The sequence below is a fragment of the Camelina sativa genome, chromosome 9 (genome assembly GCF_030686135.1).
Source record: "Camelina sativa cultivar CO46 ecotype springtype chromosome 9, ASM3068613v1".
Lineage (NCBI taxonomy): Eukaryota > Viridiplantae > Streptophyta > Magnoliopsida > Brassicales > Brassicaceae > Camelina > Camelina sativa.
Window position 1 is genome coordinate 27,610,907 of NC_141888.1, and position 17,925 is coordinate 27,628,831.

The window sequence follows — 17,925 nt, forward strand, 5'->3', positions numbered from 1 at the left end:
TTTCCATTTTCAAAATTTATCCCAACTTTTTCTCTTTATTCGTCTGCATGTATGCATGACCGTATTGAACGCTCATAAACTATGCAGTAAGAGAGAAACAAGTGATGAAAAGACCACATGGGTTTTAACTTTTAAGCTCTTTAACAAATAAACATAGCTTTTAAACTAGTTGTATATCACCTTAGGTTCTTCCACAAAACTATTTTACTTAATGTCCCTACTTCGATCATATGGGGATGAACTACGACTACAACCTCGATAAAGAGATATACGGACTTCAGCACATTACTCTTTAATTAACTTTTTGTGTGTGTGTGTGCAAATTCTTTTCGACTATTATATACTATGGCAAGAAAGTATAGCGAAAAAAGTATTTTCGACTATCATATACTAACACCCTACACATACATACAAACCAATTAAACTCTCTCAAAAAAACACGGAAAATTTTCAATTCTCGCTCACATAATTTACGTAATACAGTATTGTTGTTGTTTTGTTTGTTTGGAAGAGTCGAATACCCTGACCAGCTTCAGTTTAAATTTATACTAACAAATTTGAATTCACAAGTTACAGCAATAAACATCTTGAAACTTGAACTTTTAATGCGTTTTCTCATACTTGTAACCAAATTGTAGACCAAAAGTGTTTGACGTGAGTAATTTGACCTATATAAACTACTCCATAAAAAAGACAAATAAAAAGGACAAAGTTGGTTTGACCGAATTGTTTTTTTTCTTTTTTCATGTAACGACTCGATTTAGTAGATAATGCGGCTACCAGCTACTAATAATCTTATATTTGCATTCGTTAGTTAAGCAGTTCAATTCAATAACACTGTTTTGGAAATCACAAATTATTCTGACTTTCACGAATATTATCGACAACAAATTCTCAGGTTTCACACACAAATAGTTTTACATTACATGCTTTATGGATAATATGGAAGAAAAAAATTGAGAAACTTTACATAATTAAATTAGAACAATCTGCGTTATTAAAGATGGTTCAATAGTTTTTTTGAAGTTTATTTTGTCACTTAGTACATAATTTGATAGTACATGATTCCTATATTTTTTGTCATGATCTCTCTAAACTCGGAAAAATACAAATAAAATGACCAACGAAGAACTTAGACCGACTTGATTTTAAATAATGCCGCGACGGCGATCTAGTGTGCACGTAGCTAAATTATCTTGGATCAATTATATTTTGTCGACAACCCATAAATTCGATATGACTAAGCAAATGTTGACTTGTATTGACTTAAAACTAAAAGTTAATAGTCGGATCGAGAGAGATAGAGATGGCTACAACTACAAACAAATGAAAAAAATGAGAATGGGATCATCACTATCTCTATCACTCTATCAAATCAACGTGACCAAAATCTCAATCATACATATACTTGTTAGGTACGTTTCTTTATTTTAATTTTTGTCCTTTTTCTCTAGAGATTAGATTGATTCCAAATCACAATTCGCTTTTCTTTGCATCCCTCGAGTTCACGACCGACAAATATACCTTAAATTAATGCAACATTTTATTTTTACAATCTCTGTCATATCAGATTCTTCCCTTTTCTCTCCTGCAAAGCACACGCATGCATCATGTATGTTATAAACCATTTCTTTACCTAGCAAGACAAAATTGCTTTTTCTTTCTCTTTTTTAAAAGATTGTGTAATTCGTCCATGATGAACGAGTTAAGAATATCGATTTTTTTTTTTTTTTTTTTTTTTTTAATGTTAAACAAGAATATCGAGTTATACTCAGCATGCACATCTTTCTGTAATTGGAAAAACAATATTCCAATGTCTTACATTGAATATAAACAATCGAGATAGCATAGTATTGTACAAATCGAATAGCATAATTGTAAAATAATGTCTTGGCTGTTATATTAAAAGCATGATACAAAATATATGTTTGTAAGTTATAAATACAAAACCAAAAATTATAAACAAACAAATATTGAACAGAAATCGTTGTCGGGTATATATTGGTAAATTAATAGAAACAGTGAAAATCAGTAAATCACAGGTTATTCATAGCTCTCATGGATTCTATCTCGATGATATCTATCTATCTCTTTATGGCATTGGGTAATACCCATTTTTGTAATCTTTATTTCAGTTTAAACTTTGAGATCTCTGCATCTCTTTCCTTTGTATTTGCTTTGATTTGAATGAATGAAAGCATCTGGTTGTTCAAAAAAAAAAAATCGTTCAATGTATTACCACTCCTATTAAGGATGAAATTACTTCATAATTACTTACACAAACATATGATAATGTTCGAGTTTAAATCTGATTACATAAGTAGAAATTTAGGTGAAGATATGAAGAAGGGTGCATGGGGGTTCCCCCACAGCCACCTATAAAAGTTATTATTGCATTTCAATCATTGCCCACGAGCGCAACCGAACAACACATCAATCTCTTTCCCTTCTATTCATTTTTATTTTATCCCTATCGTTTTTACTTTGCTCGATATATAAGTTTGTGTAATTACAAATTTCTCATGCTTTGAATCATATCGTCCCACTACTTTTTGGAAACTAGTCATTGCTCACAATGTTTGACTATTTCCCTTCTATTCTTTTTGTCTTTAACTTTCTCCATTTAAGGCTTAGCTAAAATGATTATGCTCAATGAATAGTTAAATTGAAATGATATGGCTCATTTTTTTAAGTAATCCAAAAGTTTTATTATATATTATTTTAAAAGGAACTATTTGTATATAATATCTGCTAAATGTCTCTAAAAATAATATTTAACTTAAATTACTTTATCCATGGATTTCTAACTAAACACATCACAATGCAAAATTTATTTTGCGAATAATACATACTTTTATTCAAGGTTTTTGCACATAAATATGAATATAGATTTTTTTGGAATGTTTTTCTCCGACATGAAACCATTAACTCATTCTTTATAGACAAAACATAATTATGTAATTAACAGAAAAAGAAACATAATCATGCAGAGGAAAAACCTAAGTAAATGGAAGAGGAGGCTAAACTTTAATTAGAAGCCCCATGAAGCAAATGCTATTAAGTAAAAAGAAAACTACTTTTAAGTTTTAACTAACAAAAGTTAAGTGTATGTGTGTGGTTAATGGCAAACATTAGTAAGACAAATTCTAGATTGTTTATGAAAAGTAATAATTTTAAATCATGGTTTGTATTTGACTGTAGTAAAAAAAGACTTTACAATATCATATATTTTATAATTGATAATAAATAAAAAGAAAAGGAGAGAAAGAAGAGAAGAGAAGAGAAGAGTGTTGAGTTGTTGTTGCTTGTTGGACCCTCCTCTTAAGTTTCGCATGGGGTTAACATTATAGCAAAATTCCCCTTTTACTTTCGGCTCTGGTCCCTTTCCAGATTTCATTCTTGTTATATATTATTATCATAATTAGTTTCTATCCACCGATTTTATATTTTATTGTTATTTGTCATTGTTATATTTATATAAGCATTTAATTTCCTAGAAATAAAAAAACCAATTGGGCTGAGATTTGTTTGCGATTGTTACTGCTCATGAATGTTAATGGGTCACTAAAGTATTCAAATATTCATCATATTTTCCTTTCATCTTTAAGCAAATTTTGTTTGTTTCAATGTTGCCTGATATTGCTGACAAAATAATATATATTTAAAACGCTAATTACACAAACAGGAATGATGAAAACTACATCAAGAAAAGATAAAATTAATGTCAAGCAAAAGAGTAATGTATTAACCAAACCAAAATATAAAGATCTAAATTAATCATTTTGGGTTGGTCTTTACATTTAGTGATGTATTTTAAAATTTCTTACACGAATACGACCCTTGAGAGCATGTGTCCCAACTTGAGCAACAAGAGACGTGTTGTGTTTGTGTATACTACATATAATAAGATCAATAAAATGTATTTTCCTAATAATATAGATATACATCAGCACGAGGTGCTTTGAATTTGGATTCTAGTAATCTTTTCTTATCAACAAGTGACTTTGGATTTTAGTAATCTTTCTTTATGAACAAATTGAAGCCAAGCTTTCAAAAGTTTAAAGGATAATTAGTATAAATAAAAAGAATGGAAATACTCAAACAAAATCCGATGTCGTCCAGCGGTTAGGATATCTGGCTTTCACCCAGGAGACCCGGGTTCGATTCCCGGCATCGGAGCTTTTTGTTTTTTAGAAAGTAGAATTAACAAACCAACAATGAATTTACAGGACATACATATATATTAGCTAATCGAACAAAAATGAAAGATTATAGATAGTTAGATACCATTAATTACGAAAAAAAAAATAGATATAAACAATGATAACTACAGTATTTTTTTTCTTGATTAAGATATTTAATTATTGTTACAGAATCTATAAAATCCGTTGCCATCCGGTGATCACTATAATATCTTAATTGAAATATATTTTTTGAAATATAATAAATAATTCTAAAAATCTGGTGAGGAAAAAAAAAATCATACTTGTATTTATATATTGTTATATTCTTGATCAGTTGTACTCATCTTCTTCCTCTTACAGTTTCTTCATCTTTTCGCCTCTCCGTATATGCATACAGACACATTCTATACTGGTTAGTTAATTACTTATTGTTACACCATATTTTTTAATTGGTTTATTTAGTTTAAGCAATTCTATAATTTCTAGCTAGGGGTTTCAAGGTTTAGGGTTAATAGATATTTTTTCTTCTTCGTATTCGTAATGTTATAATTTGCTTCTCCTATATACATACAGACCACATTTTTGTATCCACTTCTAATGTTGACACGAAGTCTTACTGGATCTAATACAAATAGAAACTATTTCAGATTTTGTTTTTATTAACTAATTTGGGGGTACACTATATATCAGCCAGATGGAACTCTGTGCGTGTAAAGATGTGAGACATAAATGCATAGAAGAGTGTGTGTTTGCCCCCTACTTGCCAGCCAACAACCCGGAGAAGTACGCTACCTTGTCTACGGTGTTTGACATTAGCAAGTTGGCTAGATATCTCATGGATATTGAGCCTAGCCTGAGGCAAACATGCGTTGATTCGCTTTGTTTGGATGCAGAAGCCCGTCTCCGTGACCCGGTTATGGGCATCACTGGTTTGGTTCTCCACCTCCAGCGTCAACTTCATGACCTTAAGGTTGAATTGAAAATCGCAAAGAGGGTACTATATGATGATTTTACAATTGAACCATGACTGCATGGCGCAACGAGAAGACCATCAGCGTTTAATTATAAGATCACCTCTTTGAGACATCATCTATAACTAGCTTAGAGTCTTCTGATTGTTATTTTATTTGCATTTGGATTTGAATTGTTGAACTTGTGTTACCCTTATATCAATTTGAGTTGTTTTCTTATACGTTGATTTCGAGATCAGAGTTTTGAGGGACGAGATAACTAAGCAAACGTTTTTACTTTCTTATATGAACTAGTACTACGTACAAAGCAAATTTCATTATTTCTTCTCTTTTGTATTTTTGTTAAAGCTTTATCTGTGCATGTTTCCTAAATAAAATATGAGCTTAATAACGGACAAAAGATACCAATGATGAATATAATTGGACTCCGAATTATTCGAGTGATATCTTTTAACCGTTTCGTACTAATTTCCGTAAACATATCAGGAAATTTTCACTCATGATACTACTACGTCTACGTCGGACATCCATAAAAAAAAAAAAAAAGGCTTTGCAGTACGACGAGCTTAGAAGATTTCCATATTTGTGTATTTATATAAATTTTCATATTATCTCAACCTCACCATCTTCAATTCTTCACTAACATTCATCTTCTTTCGTGTGCTTTGTTTTCTTCATCTTTTCCCTATCAAAAGTTCTGTCTAGTATAGTGGTAATACATATAGAGAACAGACACTGAGACACGTCTCCTGTAACCTGGTTAATTAGTTATCGCTATATTTTCTAGTTGTGTTTTTATAGTTTCATTAGATTTAGGATTTCTAGAATTTACAAGGTTTAGGTTTTTTTTTGCTTCTTTATTGATGGATTGCTAATAAATATTTCCTTTTCGTCCCCGTATGTAATATCAAACTTTTATATATGAGATTTTAAAATAAATAGAATTATTTCAGATGATTTTTTTTTTCTTGGATGCATTTATTTTTTTTACTTTCTAACAATTGTTTGTATTAGCCAGATGGAATCTTGTCCGTGTAAATGCAAAAAGAGTGTGTGTTTGCGCCCTACATGCCGGCGAACTAATCGGAGACATACGCTTGGTTGTCTAAGATGGATTATGATATGAGCGGCCCTGTTAGACTTCTCATGTGTATTCCTAAAGAGAGCGTGGGAGGCAAGGTTACGTGGACTCTTATCTGTTTCTTGGCAGAAACCTATCTCCGCGACCCATTCAGGGGCTTCTTGAGTTGGTGTTACCCTGCAGAGCTTAAGCGCGATTTGGAAATCGCCAAGAGGGACCACATCACATGATGCTTATACAAGAAGTGGATCGTATGATACGACGACAGAAGAATACCAGCATCCAATAATAAGATCACGTCTTTGAAGCATCTAACTATAGCTAGTTTTTTGATTGTTATTTGGATTCCAATTGCTGGAGCTGTGTTATCATCCCTTTTCGATTTGAGTTGATTTTTTTTCTCTATTACGTAGATCTTGATATCAGATTTTTGAGAGAGACTAGATAAACAAAAATTAAGTTTTTTTTTACTTTCTTATATATGGACTACAAAGCAATTGTCATTTATATTATTGGCATCCGAGCTTTTTTGAAAGACTTTTTTTTTTAAAACTTGAAAATCAATTTAGTGCTGGTTCGTACTTGTGATCTTTTCTTTTCTTCTTTAGTTGTTCAGTCATCACTGATTACATAGACTTCTAATCCCTGTAAACGCCAAAGGCGAAGAGATTAGAGATGTCATTACTCAATCTAGGAGACTACTCAATTTATATATGTGGTTTGCAAACAAGAACAATCTAAGATACTCTCTCAAATATAACAAAATCCACCAAGCACACTCTCAGTGGTAGTCTGTAAGAGCTTGGCTGTATGCAATCAGTTTATAACATTTTTTACTAATCAAATTTTATCATCCGGAAACATAGTTTATCGGTAAACATATAACAAAGTTAGCAACCAAGTTCAACGGTAACAAACAGAATTGATTCATAGGTAAACAAAAGAGATTCTCAAGTTTTAAAGTTTTAAACATGCGGGGATCATCAGCGAGCATACTCACGCGACTCTGATCTCTCAGACCGCTTGTACTCACGTTCATATCTGTAGTCATCTTCCTCCATTTTGTCATAGCGATTGCTGTATCGGTCTGTCTCCCCTTGATCGTCTTCGTAGTAGCCACGGGTCTCTTTTGGCTCCCCACGTTTCTCTCGGTCGTACTCCACATCTCTTTCACGGGATCGACCACCACCTTCATGCTCATATTCACCTCCTTCATAATCCCGGTCCCTCTTTCTACTGCGCTCTCGGTCATGATCCCTTGAAGAACGATCCCGTCCCCTGTCACGGTCACGGTCACGGCGGTCTCTGTCTCCTCTATCACGGGTCCGGTCACGATCACGTTTGCTGTCTCTGCCTCCTTGGTCCCGGTCTCTGTGATGCTTATCCTCTCTCGGTCTGTCACGAGACCGCTCTCGAGGTTGTTCATGAGACAGCTCACGAGACCTTTCTCGTTCCCTTTCTTTTCCCTTTTCCCGAGATTTCTCACTGGAGACAAGGCCACAACATTATCAGCACAATAACAGTCACAAGGCAAAAGAACTAAGTACGAATGACAATATCTTTACCGCTCCTCCCGTGGTTTTGATGGCTCCTCTGACTGGGAGATTCTTCCTTGCGGTTGTTGTTCCCCAACAACTTCTTCACCACCACCAACTCTTGAGGTCCCAAGTCCACCACCAAGCCTGCGTGGACGCCAGTTTGGGACGGTTCTACCTCTCTCGACATCAACCAAAACTCTTCTACCGTCAATCTTTTGTCCATCAGCTTGTTTATATGCAGCTGTCAGAAGAGTACAAAACACGATGCAAATCAGTTAAAAAGAGCAAACATCTCAGGGAGACAAGAAAAAGGGGTTGAAAGAAAACAGATGCGAACAGACCTTTCATGTCACGGGTGTGCATGTACTCAATGAAAGCATATCCTTTGGGTTTATTGGTCAGCTGATCAGCTACCAAATGAACCTGCAAGGTTTGGAAGAAGACTTTAACATTTCTAAAGATGTGAGAATAAATAAGTTTCCAGACAAAATGTTTCATATCAAAACAAACATGCAGCTCTTATAAGGCAGGCAACCTTTAAGTTGTGTCCAAATCCGAGAATGTCACCACCCACATCAAGAATTGGCAGAAAAATGGATGCATTGCAGCAAGGGTCTAATAAACCACCCCTTACCAGGGTATTGAAACTCAGATATCTAAAAATGTATTTAAATGTGAACCATATCACCTTCATAGTATGTTATTATAAAAAAGGGAGAAGGTTTTATGATACTCCCGACTCCAACTATTAACACTGTAAAGAGTTAATAATAAAGAGCTTTCTATACAATGCCTCATTTGCAGGATGAAGCATTTTCTTTGAACAGAATGGCTTTGGAAGATAGGCAGAAAATAATTATAACTAGCTTATCAGGATGAGTTGAGGTCATAACAGATTCTGGAAATACCTAATCGACTAGGTAAACCGTGCGCCTAGAACCTCTATATCATAGTAAGATGATAATGTATTTGTTCTCTGAAGGGACAAGGAAAAAATGCAAAACTATACAAGAACGTCTTAAGCAAACGCCTTGGAGAGAGGAGGTTTGTGACATTATACGAGATGCACTTATGCATCTATATAAGCTCTAAGAGACTTGATGGCTTTTACACAGTCCAAAGAAGGTATGCACAGCAGTTTAAAAGTAGAATGGCTGTTTTGGTATAGCAGAAATGATGCAAACTTATAAGAGACTGAAAATTATTAACCTTGGAAAACTTTGTACATGAAATTTTAACCTATTGAGCAAAGAGCGTGAGAGAGGGAAGCCATTTTACAAATTCTTACCGAACCGGCAAGGGAATGCTCAGAATAACCTACCTGTTTAATTGGTCCATAAGATTCAAACTCCCTTTTAATCTTACTCTCAGAGGATTCGTAGTTCTGCAAGACAATAACAGACCAAAGTTGAGCACAACATAACTCAACTGTCTAACAAAAGTCATTCTAACCCAAAGAAAGTAAAAACAAAATAATAATAATAATAAGAAGCACAACTTACAAGTCTTGAAACGAACAATGTCTTGTATGGATCTCCAGTAGCATTTGGATCATTATTGGGGTCATCTGCATATAAAAATTCAAATTAAGTTGGAATCCTCAAACCTAAGAGGGCATAGAAAAGAACACAATATAACATATAGAGTGGAATACATTTCTTCAAGTCCTCAGCAGCCTTTTCAACACCTTTCTCCAGTCGTAATTTATGAATCCTCTCCCTTTTCTGTGACTGTACCGTGAAACAAAAAACACACAACTATAAGCAACTAAATCCAGTAAAAGCTCACACAATCAAAACAGTTAAAGGTGTATCATACAGGTAATTCAACTTCTGGCTTAGGTGGAGCGTACTCTGGATCCCCAGGATTAGCAAATTTACTCACAAACTGAGCCATACCTAAAATGAACACACAAGACAAGACAAAATCAAATCTAACACTAGTGATAATATAAAGTTTAAAAACACACATAATCAGATATACAAGATCAGACCAGTATAAGGCGGGCACTTTCTCTTCTCTGGTGGTGGCTTATACTCCAACGGTGGCCGTGGCTCAAAGAGTCTCAATAGATTGTTAGTTAAGCCAGTAGGGTGGCTTTGACCCATCTGCAATACATAAAAGATACACATCAACAACACTAAAGCTACAATAAATCTTCCTCGATCAAGCCTTACATCAACTAAGAGTATCAGATTGATTCCAAACTCTAAAGATAAGCTCAAGATCATATACCCTAGAATTCATAAATCTCAATTCAAGAATCAAATATAGAACCGAAGGAAGCATCAAACGAAGTTGAGTATTCAATTGAAGAAGTAGAACCATTAGATAGACAACGAATACTAAAATCTAGAGAGAGGGAGAAGATTAATAAGAGTAATCAGCGAATTTGAGGTAAGAAGAGACGAACCAGCTTAAGCTGAAGAACACTGGCTCTGTTCTGAGTTTTAGGGCGCGCCTGAACGGCGGCGTTTGGGTTACGCATAAAAGGATCGCCGGAGTCTCCCATGGCGACAAGAGATCTCGGAGCTCTGCTAGGGTTTTTGCACGAGGAAGCGGATGGAGGATTTGTTGTTGCAGGGACAAATCAAAATTAACAAAACCCAAAAATAATTCCTTAACCGGGTTTTGATTATTAGAAAACCGGGTTGAGATCTGTTTGATCACCAAATGTCGAAAACGATGCCGTGTTGATATAAGTTTAAAGTTTAAACCCTCTTACTGAACGAGAGAGTTTTTTTGCTTAATATTGTTTGATATGTAAACAAGGTTTAGAATTCTTTATAATTTCTTTTTTGTTTTTGTATTTTGTCATTCATATTTTGATTTTTTAGTTCAGTTTCTATACTCCACTTAATTTAAGTTGTATTACTAGGTTTAACTCTAGTGAGTTCATCTCTATATTTACATCAAACATCCAAAGTAAAGATTAGAGAAGGATTCTCAAACATGATTTCCTTTTTGTGTGATGGTTAGAATTAATATTTTTTGATTATGCATTGATAATTTTTTTTTTTTTTTTATAGCCATCAAAATTTTATTATGCATATGTGAAGTGACTTTAGTGCAGTGGCAGAAGGTAAGTCCATTTGTAGAAGTCAACATCACATCCGGGATCGAGTCTCGGCTCCTGCGAATATAGGAATTTGGCTAATGGGCCGGCCAGTTGTGGCCCAATGGTTGACAAAAAAAAAAAAATTATTATGCATATATAATTTTAAATATAAAAATATAAGTAGAGAAAGAAGGAAGAAAGAAGTACATAAAAACAAAGAAGAATAAAATTTTAAAAAAGTAAGATATATATTAAACAAAATTTGTAATCAAATTCTTACAATGATATCTCAATTGATTTTTTCAACCATGCCAGAGCATAAACAAAGCACAGAAAATATTTAGGATTTGAGATATGAAGAAAGCATGATAAGAGAATGGAGTTACAATTACAATGTTTTTTTTTTAACATCAAATGAAACTTACAAACTTACAATTACAATTTATATTGTGTTTAAATAAAAATGAATGGAGAAAAAAATCAATTCACAATTTATGTAATTTCAGTTACAATTTAGTAGCAAAGTGAGAAATTACAAATATGGATTAATGTAAATAACTAAATGTGTTATACTTTTGTTTTAATTAAAAATAAATATTACTATATTTGTAAAAATAAAATGGCAAATGGATAAAAAGGAGATAATGGAACTAAACCTATATACCTCATATTTATTGAGAACAATTTGATGAAGAACCATAACATCTCAATTGTGTTAACAAATCTGAAAACTAGATAGTAATATGTAATTTATCTGAAAGTTTGAGCTCATACCAACTATTTGACCGAGAAAATTAACCAAAGCCAAAGATTTTCAAATGCAATGGATGGTAAAATTGTGGTTAAGAAGTCAAACATGGTGGATGAAAACAACCTTGAACAGTTCATCAATGAACTTGTATCATGTCCCAATTAAACCACAAAACATTGTCAAGGTACTCGGATGTTACCTTGAGACTGAAGTTCCTATGTTGGTCTATGAATTTGTTCCCAATGGAGATCTCTATAACCTTCTTTATCAATGGGCGTCGCTGATGCATTCAAACGTTTAGATCAAGATTTACAGCAGTGACATCAAGAGCTCTAACATCATGTTTGATGAGAACCACAAGGTCAAAGTCTCTGTCTTTAAAATTTCAAGTCGTCAAATGTGTGTTGATTTAATTGCTGTATATATAGTATTTTGTTAGCTAACAACTAATCATCATCTATTATTTTATGTGTGGTTAAATGATTTCACACTAAATTTCATCAAAAAAAAAAAGTTGTACATTTATATGCAATAAATTAGCAAAACATATGCATTTCTAAAGCAAAATTAATGCATTTTCTTGAACCACATTTTTGACATTGCTTCCGTACTACTCTTTCTAATGTTTTTCAAATTAGAGAAAAAACATATTAAAAAAAAAAAAAATACATAAACATGAGAATATAATTAAAACTTAAAACAATTAACCAAGTTGAGAACAAAAAAATAGTTATTGCATAGCTGTTGCAGAATCAAAATTACTAAATGGAAAAGTTGATCATTTCTGCAAAATCTTTCACAATAGATGCTATTGTTTACCTGAATTTGGTTTTACTTTTACCATAACTTGAAATTAATTAATCTGTGAGATAACTATCTTTATTGTTTGAAACAATGAACGTGCAGTATGAATACAATCTCATTACTTTGCTAGTTTGCTTATACAGATTATTAGAATAAACGTTCTCGAGTGGATTATTGGAACTAAGTCTAAGAGTTGGATATTATAGGAACGTATTTCATAATCTACGATTTGTTTTGATTGACGTGAAATGTTGCGATTAGTAATTGGTCTACACTTGGTTTCGATCAACGACTTAGGCTTTGAATGGGAGAACAGAAAAATAGCAGATCACCCTTTCATGTAGTTCTCCTATCACTAAGTTACCATTCAAGAATTTTTTACTTTTAAAAATTATTGCAGATGAACTGTGTGCAGTTCAATTTTTTTTGTCTTTTTGTGGTAAATACAGGAGAAATACATGCAGATCTGGTCTACAGCTTTTTTGATGCTGTTCACCCTTGATCTGCACTTGAATAGCCAAATTTTTAATCTACATTTAAGCTTTGAATGGAAAGACAGAAAAATAGCAGATCACCCTTTAGTGTAGTTCTCCTATCACTAAGTTACCATGTGCAGTTTATATTTTTTTGTCTTTTTGTGATAAATGCAGGAGAAATATGTACAGATCTGGTCTACAGCTTTTTTGATGCTGTTTACTCTTAATCTGCATTTGAACTGCCAAATTATTGATCTACTTTTATTCTGCTTGAACCACTTGAACTGCTATGCATTACATGCTTTCTCCATTCAAGGCCTTATAGAAACCGGCCTGGATATTGAACGGATCTGATAAAAATATTAATTGACACTTTATTTATACGAAATTACACGTGGCTAACCAAAACACTGGTCACTAGGAAGTGGACCAGGAACCGACCCATTACCCAAGAACTGAAGACCGAACACCACAAGAATGGCTAGAACCGACAGATACGACAAGCCTTCCACAGCACCCAACAAACCAAACGGCCCATTTGGCAGACCCGACCCGGTTTTTGTCTTGGTGTACAGAGACCAACCAACGATGCCAACAACCACCAAGTAGCTCACACCTTCCAATGCTCCGATTGAACCAGCTGGTCCTGGAGGCAAGCCACACCCCGTGGTCTTCAGAGTGTAGAGGGACCATCCAATAACCGGCGTCGACACTAAGCCACCGGCTATAGCTGCCGTCTCTAGAAATCCACCAGTGTCAGTATTGTCCTTGGCCTTGGCTATTATGACCTTACCTGACGGCTTAACTGATCGCCGGATCAAATTTCCCCGATGAAACGACGGTGGAAGAGAGGCAGAGATTGGAGATAGTAGAAGCATTTTAAGAGAGAGAGGTAGAAAATGTAGAGATAGGGAGAGAAGAAAGATTGGACTTTTGAACTCTCAACCGTTACCACACAAAATAGCAAAACTCTCTGCATAAGCTTTTCAGAAGCCTTCACGACCGTTTGATCATAATGCATCACAAAGACACTAGTACAATCCTGCCAAAACCATCCTGACCAATTCTGATACGACATGTGTAAGTGTAGTGGATGTAAAACAAAAGACCGATATAACTCAAAAGATTTATCCACATAAGCATCTTACAAGACCCTCTAAGAGAGGAACAAGGTCTCGAAACTCTTCCTTTGGGTCTTTTTTTTTGTTTGTTTTTGTGTTTTTCTTTCCCTCCATAAAGTGGGGGTTTCTAAAAGGGCGGTAAATCCAAGCTGAGTAACCGTCATTTGAAAATCCACCAGCCTGACCATAACTGACATTTGAACATTCAGGTATAGCCGCCCCAATCCAGAAGGAGCAGAGCTTCATTCCCATCTAAAAACTCATCAAACTAGAGATTCTGATCTGTAATATGTGTCATGTCAACCTTCCTCATCATCAACACCATCATCATCATCATCGTCATCATCATCATCATCATCATCGTCATCATCCTCGCCATCATCATCATCATCTCGTTTTCTCTTTGGGCGAGATGATGATGGCAAGGACTGGTCAGGGATTAGCAGGTCATTTTCGACTTCTTCTTCTTCATCCGGATCGTTGTCCTCATTGATGGGCTCGATGTCGCTACCCACAGCATCATGTTCTTCTACTTGAGACACTGGCTGAACAAGGTACCCTTCACCTGATTCCTCATCCTATCAATCCATCAAAAATCTAAGTTAGCTCTTAACGCAAAAGCAACAATTTGACAAATCAAGACTTTACGCTTCGAAACATTCTAGCAATAAAAAGGTCAACTCTGGCTTTGATTTGATTCACATAACACAACATGTTTAACTGTAAACCTAAACCTGGCACTTTATGCTAACACGACATGGTTCACTGTAAATCTAACCTGATACTTTATGCAGCAAACAAACGCAGATGGTCTTAACCAGCAGGAACTATAGATTGATCCCTAAAGTCACATCTTAAATGTCCACTAACAATCTATCTATAAACAGCAGCACGACAGTACATAAACTTTTTTCCAAAATAAGTAGCAAGTCTATCACAAGAACCTATCTTCAGCAACTAGGAACCAGTGAAAAAACCCAAGGAAAAAGTTAGTGAAACCCAAACAATGCATATGCATTCATATATCAAACTGCATAACATTTGTGACTACCAAGTATCTCACCTCCTCTTCAGCATCATCATCTTCATCCCCAAACTCCACATCATCCTCAACCCCTTGGTCATCTTCCCCAGTCTCGCCATCACCGTCTTCATCGTCATCCCCTTGCTCATGCCCATCAATCTCTCCTGCGTTCATCAACCTCCCTGTACTTCCTGACCCACCAAGACCACGATCATCATTATCAACTTCCTCTTCCTCCTCATCCTCTTCGTCATCTTCTTCATCATCAACCCCATCTTCCTCATTATCACTATCTTCAATCTCATGCACCTCAACCACATCATTATCTTCCCCTACTTCCTCCTCATCAATCTCCTCCCCAGACTCACTATCATCCCCATCATCTTCCCCTACTTCCTCCCCATCCCCATCTACAGCTTGAAGACGAAATCCATTAGCCCGATAACTCGTCCCGTTAACTCCAGCAGCCTGCTCAGACTCATCATCCTCCGCATCACTCTCTTCATCCTCATCAACATCCACAACCCCATCAAGCCTATCACTATGCCCATTACTCATCCAAGGAGCCTCTGTTCTCTCATCTCCATCAACCTCACCACTCCCAGGATCCTCCTCATCACCTTCCTCCTCTTCCTCTTCATCCTCCTCATCTTCCTCATCATCCTCATCATCAGACTCAGGCCTCTCATTCCCTTCAGCATCAGTCTTATCCAAATACTTCAAAGTTTTAATCAACCCAAAAACCCTAGATCGATAATCCTTAACCCTAGTGACAGGACACTCATACAGATCAAGAGAGACAAGCTTCAACTCAGCCAAAGGAGCTAGATCCTCAACGAACTGGATCCGGTTATTGGATAAATCCAAATCACGCAACGAATCAAGACCAGCTTCAACGAGAAACTCCAAACCAACAGTGATCCGGTTATCAGATAAGATCAGCTTCTGTAAGTTACCAAGCCGAGGGAACTGCTCAAGCGAAGAAACGCCGATGTTAGCAACAGAGAGATGCTCAAGATTCTGAAACTTCTCGAGAAGACTAGGCGGTGGTAAACGTCCTTGAACGCATTTCACAGCACCGTCGAGTGTTAGCGTTCGTGTAGCTAACCTATCCGTTTGACCATCTAGAGCCGCTTCAACAGCTCTTTCCCAAATCTCATCCATCAAACAACGAAAAAAGAACACAAACCCACCTTTGATAAGCTCACAACACACCGTTATATAAAGCGTATTCACCTCTCTGTATCTCTCTCTCTCTCACACACACTCAAACAGAGAACAGCTACAAAAACTGGCGGAGAAGAAGATTTCACAACACAGCGAAAAAGGTAAAAAACAGAGGAAACCGAGAAATCTAGATGATGGGTAAGAGATTGATTAAAGCAGAAAAAGCCCCTCTTTTTGAAACCGAAACCCTAATTTTGTACGGTCACACACCACCCCAGTCGCCACTAAAACCTCGTGAGGAAGACGAAAAGCTAACCTTGTTTTTTGCTCTTCTCTTCTTTAATTGATTGAGAAATCCGGGTCGGGTCGGTTCGGTTCGGGTATAAAAGTTGAGGACGGGTGGGTGGGTTTTTGAAGATTTGTTTGTGCGAGTGTTATTTAAACAACCGTTGGATCTATATGTTAAGGATCGATGACGTGGCGAAACGTAAGGTGTAGATTGAAATAGTTTTGGTTTTTTTGGTTTTTGTAGAAGAAATAAAAAAGGATCTGGACAAGTTCGACACGTCTCTGTTTTGTGCAACTAATAGTGGACCCTTTTCTTTGACATATTTACCAAAATCGCCATTATCATATATTTTTTTCAATCAAAGATGAAATTTTCAAATCTACTAGTGCGATCTTTGTAGTTATATTAGATATTTAAAAACATGCTATAATTCTTCATCCCAATTTTTGTGTGTTTTAGTTTAGTTAATATTAGTTTACAAGTTAAAACACTTTTTTTGTTAACTTGGTTAGATTAGTTCCACATATGTTTTTGTTACAAGATTAGGCACTTTTTTTTTTTTGTGTAACCTTTCCGAGTCAATATGTGATTTAAAGCTCTCTTCTAGGGAAATTTTAGCTCATATAGTTTTTTTTTTTTGTGTGTGTGTAGAATATAGAGAATCATTGTAACTTATGGATGGATACATCTACATTTGTCTATTGGAATATAAAGGAAAAAACATATATAATCAAAAAGAAACAAGAAAGTACCAAGAAAGAGTCAACAACATTTGAAATCTTCTACATGAGTTGGGAAAAACGGCTTTTTCATACTCCGACAATAGCCCTGTGTTGAATTCATACATTTGACTATTGATCTGGCCTAAACATACATTATGTTTATGAATATTTGAATTCCGTACCCCAACATCAAAATCAATACCCCAAGTATAATTGTTGTGCCATAACATACAAAAACGTGTTTATCGACTAACTCTGTTAAGCTTGTTAAGCTTCCGTGTGCGCAACGATCCAAACGACGTCGTTTTGGCTAAACAGAGAAACTAAAATTTTGACCAAAAAGACGTCGTTTTTTATTTCTCTCACAAAATCTCTCTTCCTCTCTCCCAAAACTCTCTCTCGCAAGTAGGAACCCTAGAATTTGGGCATTTTTAATTTTTGAGTCGATCTGAAGTAGTTTAGGCAGCCCAAAATAGGTGTTTAGGCAGCTCTTTCAGATCGACTCGAAATTGAAAACGCCCAAATTCTAGGGTTTCTCTGCTGTGAGAGAGTTTCGGGATAGAGGAAGAGAGATTTTGTGAGAGAAATTGACCAAAACGACGTCGTTTTGGTCGAAATTTTAGTTTCTCTGTTTAGCCAAAACGACGTCGTTTGGATCGCTGCGCACACGTGGAATCCACGTCAGAACGGTTAAACGGAAGCTTAACAGAGTTAGTCGATAAACACGTTTTTGTATGTT

The 17,925-nt window shown here is 35.4% G+C and overlaps 3 protein-coding genes, 1 long non-coding RNA gene and 1 other non-coding gene across 6 annotated transcripts; 2 read left to right on the top strand and 3 right to left on the bottom strand.

Moving 5' to 3' along the window:
* Positions 1 to 4,107: 4,107 nt before the first annotated feature.
* TRNAE-UUC (transfer RNA glutamic acid (anticodon UUC)) lies at positions 4,108 to 4,179 on the top strand. The gene has a single exon. It is a non-coding gene; the product is annotated as a tRNA-Glu (tRNA).
* Positions 4,180 to 4,520: 341 nt separating this feature from the next.
* LOC147938863 (uncharacterized) lies at positions 4,521 to 5,374 on the top strand. Its single transcript, XR_015565359.1, has 2 exons — positions 4,521 to 4,596; positions 4,875 to 5,374. It is a non-coding gene; the product is annotated as an uncharacterized LOC147938863 (long non-coding RNA).
* A 1,680-nt stretch (positions 5,375 to 7,054) lies between these two features.
* LOC147938864 (U1 small nuclear ribonucleoprotein 70 kDa-like) lies at positions 7,055 to 10,391 on the bottom strand. Of its 2 annotated transcripts, none has more exons than XM_087466340.1 (9): positions 10,188 to 10,391; positions 9,768 to 9,882; positions 9,593 to 9,672; positions 9,429 to 9,504; positions 9,277 to 9,341; positions 9,096 to 9,158; positions 8,116 to 8,197; positions 7,802 to 8,015; positions 7,055 to 7,721 (listed from the first exon to the last, which is right to left on the bottom strand). In XM_087466340.1, the coding sequence occupies exons 1-9, from the start codon at positions 10,284 to 10,286 to the stop codon at positions 7,220 to 7,222; spliced, it is 1,296 nt and encodes a 431-aa protein (XP_087322466.1). In that variant the 5' UTR covers positions 10,287 to 10,391; the 3' UTR covers positions 7,055 to 7,219. The 2 variants fall into 2 exon arrangements, with proteins under 2 accessions (XP_087322466.1, XP_087322467.1); XM_087466341.1 differs by having other exon boundaries at positions 8,310 to 9,158; positions 10,188 to 10,381.
* Positions 10,392 to 13,214: 2,823 nt separating this feature from the next.
* Positions 13,215 to 13,741, bottom strand: LOC104711611 (uncharacterized). The gene has a single exon (XM_010428306.2). The coding sequence runs from the start codon at positions 13,739 to 13,741 to the stop codon at positions 13,262 to 13,264; it is 480 nt and encodes a 159-aa protein (XP_010426608.1). The 3' UTR covers positions 13,215 to 13,261.
* On the bottom strand, positions 13,215 to 16,580 carry LOC147938865 (acidic leucine-rich nuclear phosphoprotein 32-related protein-like). Its single transcript, XM_087467360.1, has 2 exons — positions 15,048 to 16,580; positions 13,215 to 14,562 (listed from the first exon to the last, which is right to left on the bottom strand). Exons 1-2 carry the CDS (start codon positions 16,170 to 16,172, stop codon positions 14,284 to 14,286), a joined length of 1,404 nt encoding a protein of 467 aa, XP_087323486.1. The 5' UTR covers positions 16,173 to 16,580; the 3' UTR covers positions 13,215 to 14,283.
* Between the last annotated feature and the right edge of the window lie 1,345 nt (positions 16,581 to 17,925).

Bases quoted from the DNA above. Each gene is read 5' to 3' on its own strand.
- LOC147938864 (XM_087466340.1), bottom strand. From the start codon at position 10,286: ATGGGAGACTCCGGCGATCCTTTTATGCGTAACCCAAACGCCGCCGTT. The intron at 9,505-9,592 runs GTATGATACACC...TTCACGGTACAG, and splicing joins AGCCAGAAGTTGAATTACCT to TCACAGAAAAGGGAGAGGAT. The intron at 8,016-8,115 runs GTCTGTTCGCAT...CTCTTCTGACAG, and splicing joins GCACACCCGTGACATGAAAG to CTGCATATAAACAAGCTGAT.
- LOC104711611 (XM_010428306.2), bottom strand. From the start codon at position 13,741: ATGCTTCTACTATCTCCAATCTCTGCCTCTCTTCCACCGTCGTTTCAT.
- LOC147938865 (XM_087467360.1), bottom strand. From the start codon at position 16,172: ATGGATGAGATTTGGGAAAGAGCTGTTGAAGCGGCTCTAGATGGTCAA. The intron at 14,563-15,047 runs GTGAGATACTTG...ATGGATTGATAG, and splicing joins ATGATGATGCTGAAGAGGAG to GATGAGGAATCAGGTGAAGG.